General features: G+C 33.3%; 1 protein-coding gene across 1 annotated transcript in view; it reads right to left on the bottom strand.

Annotated features, from left to right (window-relative positions):
• LOC145259046 (E3 ubiquitin-protein ligase MYCBP2-like) overlaps window positions 1-12358 on the bottom strand; it is a 563294-nt gene that overhangs the window by 166333 nt on the left and 384603 nt on the right. Inside the window, exon 56 of the mRNA XM_080116672.1 lies at window positions 2669-2773. Coding sequence (XP_079972798.1) covers window positions 2669-2773 — 105 coding nt within the window. The remainder of the gene's footprint in view (window positions 1-2668; window positions 2774-12358) is intronic.

The raw sequence follows: 12358 nt of genomic DNA, 5'->3' as shown, positions 1-12358 counted from the left end.
TTTATTTTAAAGAAAATAAAATCAATCTATATAATATTCTGTTTGTTCCTTTTTTAGTCTATTTGTTATGTTTTAAAAAAAAAAAAAAAAAAAAAAAAAGGTCAAATACAATTCTTGAAGGCCAAACTGCTTCAAGAAAAAGGCCAAATTCATTAAATTTGGCTTTAAAAAAGCCAATCTGGCAACCCTGGATAAGAATATGAGAGTTATCCTCCTTTGATGTACCTATTTACTATGCCTCCCCACGGGACAGAGTTAGACACCAGGGTCGTTTTTTAACGTGGAGAAAAGGTACAAAAATAAAAATTGTCTCAGTCGTGAAGGATTTCTCCTCCACCGAAAGAGAACAAGAAATAGAAGTGCAGCATCTGAAGAACAGATACTACACTTTGATCTTGTCCCGAAGGCAAGATTACTCCTTTGATGTAGCCTCGTTTTCAAATATCACTATAATAATATACGATCATTGTTTTAATGGTGTTAGTACCTATTCACAATGCCTCCCCACGGGACAGAGTTAGACACCAGGGTCGTTTTTTAACGTGGAGAACAGGTACAAAAATAAAAATTGCCTCAGTCGTGAAGGATTTCTCCTCCACTGAAAGAGAACCAGAAATGGAAGTGCCGCATCTGAAGAACAGATACTACACTTTGATCTTGGAATGGTGTTAGTAGAAAGGAACTTATAACTTTATAGTGCAGTGGTTTTTCACCAAAGAAAGAATTCAGCAAAACTATATTAAAAAAAGGAACATTTGAAAGAAATAGGGGAAAAAAAATTATATGCCAAGAGGTGCTCGATTAAAGATTGTCTCTTACAATGTGGTTTTATTAGTTGTATTGAACTATGTAGCACAATATTAATTTTAACGTATTTATTAATTTATCTCATAGAAACGTTAATAAACTCATATTTGATGCATGTTATTGGTTTTTGTATAAAAAAAAAAAACAATTTTTTTTTACACTGTCCAGAAAAATATCAGCTTTATTAAAAAATGTTGATTAAATATATTTCTCATTCCGTGGAAATTCCACGGGTTCTGCTCGTATTTGTATAACAAACACAAGAATGAACATCATGTCCGTGGGGACGAGGTTGAAACTTTGCAGACAGTGCAGACCTAAAAGGCTAGAAAGTCTTTACAGCCTGTCAAAGAGACAAAGGCTTCGAGGCAGAACGTCAGCATAGACATAGAAACACGTGTGCAAATGCAAATCGTGGCTCCACAAAAAAAATCAATACATCGATTGCTTGATTCAAGAATATTTAAGAATATTTAAGAATATTTAAGAATATTCAAGAATATTCAAGAATATTCAAGAATATTCAAGAATATTCAAGAATATTCAAGAATATTTAAGAATATTTAAGAATATTCAAGAATATTTAAGAATATTCAAGAATATTTAAGAATATTTAAGAATATTCAAGAATATTCAAGAATATTCAAGAATATTTAAGAATATTTAAGAATATTTAAGAATATTCAAGAATATTTAAGAATATTCAAGAATATTTAAGAATATTCAAGAATATTTAAGAATATTTAAGAATATTTAAGAATATTCAAGAATATTCAAGAATATTCAAGAATATTTAAGAATATTTAAGAATATTCAAGAATATTCAAGAATATTTAAGAATATTTAAGAATATTTAAGAATATTCAAGAATATTTAAGAATATTCAAGAATATTCAATATTCAAGAATATTTAATATTCAAGAATATTGAATAAAAAAAAAAAATGTATCAGGTTTCTGAATTTTTTAGATATGGATTGATTATTTGCATTGTTTGGATTCTTCCGACTACAGTTCTGGTCCTGGATATGACCTTAAACTATATCCAGTGGTGAGGACCCATCTTGCGGGCTTTGGGGAGTGTGGAGCCACCCTTTAATTACCATTGCTCTCAGGTCCACTCTGACCCGGAGTGGTAGTACCTGTTAGGGTTCCAACTATGGGTTAAATAGAAACCAACTTGAAAACAACAAATATATTCTATTAAAAATATTTTCTTCAAAATCTTTGGATTCGGCGTTAAATAACCCGAAAAGGGTTGATATGCCGTAAAACAAAAACAACCAACCAACCAACCGACTACAGTTCTCATCTGGAATATTTTTTCCACATTTTCGTCAATGTAACCTCCAACCTTCGACTCAGATATATCTTGTCGAACTTGGGAGCTTTTACCGTCGCAATCGGTAATCTTTCCGTAAAACTGGGAATCTTTCTGTCCCATTCAAGAATCTGCATCTGAAATTATGAATAGAACCGTTTAATTCATGGGGATAGAGTGGCCTGAGTAGAAGTAATTTGCAAGTGTACTTTTTTTGAGTGCTGGATTGAACCCAAAATTCAGTTGTAAAGTTACACTCTCCTGGTTCAACTCTCAATGCAGGCAACACAAAAAAAAAGAAAAAAAATTTGAAAATTGTTTCTATCCCGTCACGGCTGATGGAACACGTGCATGCTACCCCATGGAATAAATTAAAGGGTGGCGTTCAGTTTTCGAGTTTGCCAGAAAGAATCCAGAGTTTGACAGAAAGATTCTCAAGCTTGAAATTCCGCGCAGATTCCTGAAGAAGGTCGGAGGTTAAATCGGCCAAAACATTGTGAGAATCCAAATTATAAAAAATGCTTTTAGAAGAATGACTTACATGAACTTTGGCTGGGACTTGAGCTACGTGACGGTGTCTTCTTTGGAGTGCCAGGCGGGGAGGGAACGGGCGTTGGTCCATTTCCGTTGAATCGACTTTCACAGCCTACACAAAACAAGTTTTATATATAAAAAATCTAGAGAAAAAGAATCAGCTTTTCAAAAAAAAAAAAAATTTTTTTTTAACTAAATACGTGCAACACGGACAAGCATGCAATAAAAACTGTCAAAAAATAAAAGTAGAAAAGAACTTATAACTTGTTGTTCATGTTAAGGAAAAAACAAAAAATCCAATATACTAATTATATGGTTTGAAATATAAAATACCAAAATCGAATTCAAAATTAACAACAGACAATATTATTCATATCATTTGGATTCTTCAAACTACTATTCTCATCTTGAGTGTCATTTTTACAATGTTTCAGTCGATGTAACCCCTGACCTTCTTCTTGTTGAACTCTGGCATATTTCTGTCAAACTTGGGAATCGGGACAGAATTTTGTAATGGAACCCTTTTACTTCACGGGGTAGCATGCTCTCAGCCATAACTGGATAGAGGTCCTAAGTAATTTGTAATTATATTTTTTGGTCTCTCGCACTGAGGATTGAACGTTCAACCTAAAGGTCACTTTACAATTGATTTTTCCAAAGACGCTAACTACTGCGCCACAAAGACGGCTGGAGATTACATTGGTTAAAACGTTGTGAAAATGACACTCCAGATGAGAACAGTAATTTGAAGATTCCAAACGATATGAACAATAAATCCTCATCTCAACAAGTCAGGAATGTAATAGACAATATTATTATTTTATGATTTTTAAGAGACGTAGTATCTGTAATTTAGTAAAAACCTTAGAGAATCTGTAATAGAATAGGGATGTAAATGGATGGTAACATTTAATGCTGCTAAGTCTAAGCTGCTTTCCTTTAACATTTATTAGAAACCTTCTCAACGACCAGTTGCCATGACTAGTAATACTTCTTAGCTTAACATTCACAGGCAACACGAGTTGGAACAAATACATTGAGGACTTGCCAAGGCTGCTGCAAATCATTCGCATGAGAGCTTCCTTATGAGAAAAAATAAGTAGGTTTGAAAACACTTTTTAAAGATTGCCAGACATGAGCTATTGAACCTAATTTGCCCCTGTGCCTGAAAAAAATTTAAATGCGTTAGTATTCTTTTGCCTTTCATCTACCATCTATATCCAGCGTTCATGTGTCAGTCCGCCTAACAGGTGGAGCCCGCCTTGATGCACAGGTACTTTCTGCAGTAGGTGCACCAGAACCTTGTCTTCACCTTCTTTTGGAGGTTGTTTTTGTAAGATACTCCAGGGTGCTGTCTGTTGTATCCCAGGTGTTTCTCCATGCACACAGCACAGATGTGGTCAGATGAGGCTGAGCAGCGATTGGCCAGCTATTTTTAACTCCCCGACAACATAAAAACACGTGGTTGGAAAAATACCAGTTTAGCAGTAACTCGGTATATAGCATTTTTTGAAAATTACCGGTATATCAGTAATTCGATCTGGTAGGATTAAAGATTGTGTCAAGCTGGCCTAATGGTTATTGTACTTTACTCACTGTCTTTAGGTTTTGGTTTTAATTTCAGCCCCAGTACTTTTTTTTTTTCATTTACAAGAAGTGAATTGTTTAGAAAAAAAAACATACTCATACTCAATAGAGAATGGTTTCTTTAATAATAAATAATCTGCATGAATTAAAAGGTCATATTTAAGCTTATCTTACGACTAGGCAATGCCGGGTGGCCTGCTAGTCTATAATAAAGTAACATCGATTCCACCCCTTCACTTTCAGATATAATAGCTTAATAACAAGCATCCATCCTACAATACAATTACCCAAAGACTTCATGCGGGTTAGCAGAAATTTTGGATTTATTTCTTCTCAATTCAAGATGTTGAGGACATTGCAAAGGCTGCTGCAAAGAAAGTGGGTTCCCTCCACCATGCTAGAAAATTACTCACACCTTACATGAATCTCTACCACACCACCATTCACCCATGCATGGACTATTGCTGCCACATCTAGGCTAATGCATCTGCTACTAGTCTCTCCCTCTTAGGGTCCAAGAAAGAGTCTCCGATCTAATATATCCCACACTATCAACCAAGCTCCAACCCCTGACCCATCATCGCATCACTGTGCATGTTTTACAAGTACTTTATTGGAATGTGCGCTAACAAACGTATTGCACTAGTGACCCCTCTACGTACATACTCATCAAGCAGCAAAATCCCATCCCTTCATTCTAAACGTCCCCAGATACCGAAACGCCTTTTCTTCTAATAGTTCCCCCGTTTCCTACTTCCTGACAGTGCTAACATGCAGAAGTTTAAATGTAATGTGAACAGACATTATTTATTGTCTTACATAAACCCCTGTAGACCCAGTTTCAAATAGTAACTTCTTACGTCAAAATGGCAATAAACCTTGTTTGGGGGCAAAAAAAAAAAAAAAAGCCCAGAAGAAAGTCCAAAAAAAAGGCTGAACATGCAGGGTCCCCCTCCACGAGTGAAAAATTTACTTTCACCATGACTAATGTTTGCGCAAATTTTTTTTCAAAATCCAAGGTGTTATTGAGAAAAGTGCGACAAAATGAACGGATGGACGGGAGTGAATCACTACGTCCAATCCTTCCTTTGTTATTTATCGGGGGACCAAAAAACATTGTCATTTATGGGTTTCAGATCGTTGTCCACATCCCGATTGTTCTTATTAGAGTCAAGATTCCCAGAAAATCACTAAAAGATTTGCCAAAATTTTTCACGACAGAACAATATTTTATTCTTTCCCATGACGAAATATTCGCTTATCCACCTTAAATAGCAGCAGCAGTCTTTTTCTTCTTTTTTTTTCTCGCAACTGACAATAAATTAACAAGCGCACGAGACAACGTTCAAAAACCAAAGACTCCTGTTGAACAAAAAACATCCGTCTTTTTAAGCTGCCAGCTTAGACTTCTATCAGCGGCGAAATTTTTTATCGGAATGGATTTCAAGTTACAGTGCCAGTTCTTATTACGCCTCTTCACACCATTACGACAAATCAATAGAAGAAAAAAAAAAAAAGAGTAAATTAATATCACTTCTATTATATAAATCTTAGTCGTCTGCGTGTTTGTTTGTTTGTATGTCAACTAAAAACTTTTATCATCCACATCGAACAGGCACGAACCTGGTATCGTTAGAAAGAGCTCTCGGACACATAATATCGAAAAATTAGAAATCATCAATTATTTCATGTAGAAATGTTTAGTTTGGAGGGGGGAGGTCAGGTAAAAATGCTGGTTTCAACGCTGTTTCTTAATCACGCATGAGCGAACGGTCATTTCGTTGTTTCATTTTAAAAAGTTAAATTCGCGATGTCGTAACATCTTTATCATCATGGTCTGATCAATAACGTGTTCACTAACAAACTTAATTTTTGCAAGTTCGCACCCAGCATGCAGCATTTATTTTTGTTTTTTTAATAATGTTTTCTCTCTATCTTTTAAAATTCTCAAATTTCTTATGTGTACCCACCACACCTTTTTTTTTCTTTTAATAACATGATAAGATGGCACCCAAGTCCAGTTTTTCTTTTCTTTTATAACCAGGCAATGCTGAGTGCCCCTCGCTCACTAATTTTTAAGAAAGGAGATAAAGGTGCATGAGGGAACTACTGAAGAATAAATCTTTTTTCCATCACAGGGAAAATTCTTGCTAAAAGCTTGCTTGAGTGCCTCCTCATCTTGTCGGAGGACATTGTTCCGGAAAGCCAGTGTGGATTCAGACCGAACAGGGGCACCATTGATATGATCTTCTGCACAAGACAGGTCCAGGATAAATGAAAAAAATGCCAACAGGCTCTTGGCATGATATTCTATGATCCAGAAAAATTATTTGACTCCACCTCAAAGACAGTCATGTGGCAAGTGCTTGAACGCTTTGGTTGTCGAATAAAATTCATCTCACTTATCCAAGGCCTTCATATCAGAATGATGGGTCGAGTACAACATCAAACTGGCCTATCAGATCTTTTTCTCATCACAGGTGGCCTAAAGCAAGGTTGTGTGCTTGCTCCAACACCTTTTCTCTATCTGATGGAAATGCTTTATGAGGAATTTAAAAAAAAAGCTCCAGAATAGCACTATAGATGTTTAAAAAGAGTAAAAGCAACATTCAATGTGCAAACAAACATGCCATATCATCCTGTTATGCCTTTCTACACAATTACTAATTAAACAAATATAAAAAAAAATCAAAATAAAATACTACAACTGAAACATTATGAAAATGGCCACAACAAAGACGATTAAAACCATCCAAACAGCATAATGTTGAATAATGAGAGACAAGCAATACTGAAACAAGCAAAAATATATCCAGTAATCCAGATACTCAGTAAGAAAACTCCCAAGTAATGACAGACGACCAGAGAGAGCAAATGAATTAGGAAAAACGACACTGCGATATATTATGGAAATATAAAATATTTTCAATAGCAGATTTTAGATTTGCAATAAGATATTAACCAGGTAAAATATTTGTAACAATAAAATAGTTATTATAATAATAAAGGATTGGAATTTAGTTCAGCAAAACAACAATACTTACAGTTAGCAAAAAATTGACCTGTTTATGTAAAGTGCATGACAAACAAAGAAATAGGTTTTGATATATACACGTAAAAACAAGTTGGGAGTTCAGTTTGACCCACTGAAGATATTAGATCTGAAGAAATTTGTCTCTTGCAGTCCAGAAGCTTGAAGAAACACATTTATAGCAAGATGTAGAAACCAAAAGAGAAATGCTTGCAAACTCCAAGGGAAGCGTGAAAATAAAGTTATATGTAAAAATATAACCTGTTGTCTGGGGTTTCCTTTGGAGGAAATTATCTACATTCACAGCATTTTATAAGTCAAGTCTGGAGAAAAGGAACAGTAGACGAAGGTATGTCTCCCTTTGTGCCAAAGAACTGTCTCTTGTATGTTCATTGTTATGTTTGGTGAACTGTAGTTAAATGTGTAACAAACAAACACGCAGACACAAGATGAACATGTATGTATTTTATACATACATGTCAAGAGATATAGTCGTTGTTTGTTTACAACAATACTTACAGTTAGCAAAAAACTGACCTGTTTATGTTTTGTGCATGACAAACAAAGAAATAGGTTTTGATATATACATGTAAAGTTGGGAGTTCAGTTTGACCCACTGAAGATACATAGTCGTTGTTTCTTTACATGGTTAATGAACACTGTATATACACACAAAAAATGACGGTGGCATATTGCACCAGACAATACTGGTGCAATGTACAGTCATGCCACACATTTAAAGTATGGAAACTTATTGGAGATACCTTGTATTCAAATGCCTGTCATATGACATCGCTGGCAAATATGCACTCTGAAATTTTCTGTGGCACCAAAGCTTGCTAATTTTAATAGCATCTCACCCTTAACATTTCAACTTTTGAGTTTAAAAATAGGAGGCATTACTCTTGAAACGACCGTTGTATAAGTCTCTTCATGCCCAGAAATATTCTGATTAAATAATAAAAATAATAATTTAATTATATAAATCATTCGTAGACACCTCCAGGTCTTATATATAGATATATGTTATATATATATATATATATATATATATATATATATATATATATATATATATATATATATATGATGGCAGCAAACTCGTTCTCAAGTATTGTCATTACTTAATACATTTCTGGCTCAAATGAGGCAGACATGAGCGCCACCAGCAGCACATGCCAGACGGTCACTTCTATGAACCTTCTACAGTCCTGCACATCTGCTGATAATCAGGGTCCAGGCTGTGGTGCACCGAACATCTGCCGGTTCAGACTATGGATGTTCCAGAGCTTTTATTTCCTTTGACGCCCATATCCACATCAGTCCTCATTGAGTGTCCATTTGCCGTTTTCGGCTCCAGCCAGCCTTTTTATTATCGAGATACACACTGATGGTAAAATGTGTATTTCATTACATATCAAGTAATGCATTACATATTAAGTAATGCCTGTGCTTGAAGCTTTTATAATGAGCAACTGCCACATTGAACCAAAAATAAGGCAACATCATTGAATGCAGCAGTCGCTGCAGGTTTTATATCAGGGTTTTCCTTCTCCTAGAGATGTTGCCTTGACCACGGCTTACAGAGCCCTCTCCAGCCATCATATATATATATATACACGCGTTTTGTTGAAAACAATGAACCGTTCATTCTTTCGTTCCACCATAAACGAGCATTTCTGTAAAGTCTGAGGAGGCTACAAGGCAGTCAAAAAACGGTTGCGTAGCTGAAACAATGTAACTAAACAGAAAAGCGGTAACAAAAAACAAAACGCATATTTGCTCTACAACAGTATTGAGCACTTTCTTCAGGTTTTTATTAATTACCATTTCTACTATATATATATATATATATACATACATACATACACACAGACAAGATGAACAATTATGTATATATGTGTTATGCATAGACTTATGCTACATTTATGATTCATATTATACAACAGACTGGTGCTGTGTATTGAGAGGGAACCCACCCGGCAGACATGGTCTCAGATAGTAGCCCCCTATGTCAAAATGGCAAGAAGTACAAAAAAAGAAAAAGAAAAATCAAATTGACCGAAAATGCATAACTAACAAAGAAATGATATATACACGTAAACATGTGCATATATCAATAACCAGAATAGAACATTCAATGTGCAAACAAGCAAGCAATATCTTGCTATTCCTCTCCACACTGTTATCAATTAAATAAATAAATAAAAAATCAAAGTACTACAGCTGAAACAGTGTGAAAGATTTTAAATCATCCAAACCATATAATGTCCAATAATGAGAGGAATGTATATATATATATATATATATATATATATATATATATATATATATATATATATAGAGAGAGAGAGAGAGAGAGATTTGTTGTTGTTTTTTTAAACGATAAATACTGTTAAATAGTAGCTCTGCCTCAAAGCTCATTTTTATTTACTAGAAAGTCGCCCATAATTTATTTGGACGTATATAACATTTTACTTATTTTTATTATTATCATATCTGTATTTTTATCATTATATCAGTAGATTGCTGTTTTAAAAATAATAATAAAAATAAATATATATATATATATACACACACACACTGTCCACAATTGTAAATGTCAGCTGAATTAAAGGAATAAATTATAAGATTGTCAACATCATGAATTTTAGAATATATTTTTTGTCATTTATTCACTATAATATATATACACACACACACACGGCTATGAAACAATAATGCTGACATTAATAATTGTAATTTGGCTGTTAAATGTCCCTGCTCTCTCACTATTTTTATGACAAGTATTTGACTGAGCTCCAATCTAAGGTCGTCCCTCACCAATCCTTCACAAAAAACACTTGTCTAGCACAAAACCACTATCAATAAATTACCCCACTCTCTATCATTGCCTTAACCTAAACATGGATTCCATCAACAAAGCTTCTTTCCTAGAACTGCCTGCCTGTGTAACTTTGGTCTGCTTTCCAAGTGACTACAATATCATTATCTTAAAATCCAACGTAAACAAGTTCTTGTCTAGCCGTCCTTGTAAATGATCAAATGATACTAAATTACTTCTATAAACGATTATTACGCAACTGCCCCAATGACTACATAAACCCTTATCCTCAAGTGGCCTCTGGGCCTTGATATGTGGTGATCCCTCTGTAAAAAAAAAAAAAAATTGAATTTTTATCCTTCAACTAATTACCATAAATGATGACTAGTGTGTCACATATTGAGGATCCTACGTTAGTAGCAATTAAGTTATCTAGTTTGAATTTTGACATGGGTCACATTTAGTACATGTCAAGATGACCTTAATCTGCAAAGAGAATCATATTCAGAAACGGGTCACATAAGTTTAAGATGGGGCAGCAGATCAAATGATAGATAAAATAGGAATTGGACAATATGCGGATATGACAAATGACATCACATTTTCGAGCGGAGAGAAGACTAAGGTTTTCAATCTCAAACAACAAAACGAAACAGCGATCAAGAAAACAATTATATAACAAATAAATGCTACCAAAGGCAAGATAAGTTACTCTTCTACCGTTCTGGATAAGTTTTGAGTGTTTAAACTTATTTTAAAGAGTTTAATCAGTTCAAAAAACAAGTGTCCAGTGTTATGTGAGAATAAAAAAAAAAATGGCTGACATGAGAGGATCACATCTTTGGAGTCTTGATAAGCGCTCAAAAATCGAAAATTAAACAAAATACTGGTAGAAACCCACTCAATAAATGTCAGGAAGCTATGCAGATGAGACACCGCCAATAATGCAGAATAATCTAAGTAAATAATTCGCTACAATAACATTAGTGTCTCTCTCTCTCTCCCCTAATGTAATAATAATGTCGTTCATCAAATTCCATCTGTGTTTGTTTACAATATCATGTCAGCTGATTGGGAAAAAAAAAGTTCAAAGCATTATTTCTCAATTATTTTTAGTCCGTGAACCCTTTTTTTCATCATAAACGGGAATTATACCCCCACCCCTTTAAAAAAAAAGTCTGACTCAAAATATGCATATACTGACTGGATGTTTGATGTTGCCCGATCGTACTCTATGCTTAAACATGATATTTTAATTTATGCAGATTGCATATGTATTATTATAGAATCAATCTTGTATTGAATATTATATTTTACGAGGAATAATTTGCAAAAATAAAAAAATAAATAATAATGATGAGGACGTCGTTTATCAAATTCTGTCTGGGTTTGTTTACAATATTACGTCAGCTGATTTTTGGGCCTGATGATGAATGCCCTGGAAAAGTCACTTCTGATTAATGTTTAGTTTAAAATATGCAAACGAACAAATGATTTGCAGCGATTTTAAATGGTACCTCTACTTTTATCGTAAATTGAACTCATTAATAAGAAATAATTAAAATAAAATGGCGAGATACACTTGTGCTTGAATAGGGGATCGTTCAATCTGTAGTCTGATGTTCTACCACTAAGCTATATCTCCACAAATTGCTTAAAAAATAATTTCTTTCAATTTATGCGATTTTTGGAATATAAATCTGTCACGGGTATGTACTTCATACAGATTTTTTAGTTTTTGCGTTTTAAAATAGGGATGAATCTGGACAAGAACTAATTTTTTTGTCTGTAAGATTATTTCTAAAAATTTTAACAAAATTTCAAAATAAAATTAATCAGACATTGTTAAATAAACAGAATCATTTTAAAAAAAGGGACACAAACAATTGAAGAAACTTTTTCTCATCTAAAAAAATGATTTTTAAAAATTGAACAGAAAACAAAATCATTCAGAAAAAACAATTTTTTGTCTGTAAAATAACAAACAAAATTTTAAATAATTAAAACAATTTTAAAAATCAAAAAAAATTTTTAAATAATTAAAACAATTTTAAATAATTAAAACCAAATTTTAAATAATTAAAACAATTTTAAAAATCAAAAATTTTTTTAAATAATTAAAACAATTTTAAATAATTAAAACCAAATTTTAAATAATTAAAACAATTTTAAAAATCAAAAACAATTTTAAATAATGAAAACAATTTTAAATAATGAAAACAATTTTAAATAATGAAAACAATTTTAGAAATCAA

Source organism: Euprymna scolopes, chromosome 34, assembly GCF_053919585.1.
Source record: "Euprymna scolopes isolate OS-2025 chromosome 34, ASM5391958v1, whole genome shotgun sequence".
Classification (NCBI taxonomy): domain Eukaryota; kingdom Metazoa; phylum Mollusca; class Cephalopoda; order Sepiida; family Sepiolidae; genus Euprymna; species Euprymna scolopes.
Note: the sequence above shows the minus strand (reverse complement) of the source record. Positions and strands in the feature narration are given on the sequence as shown.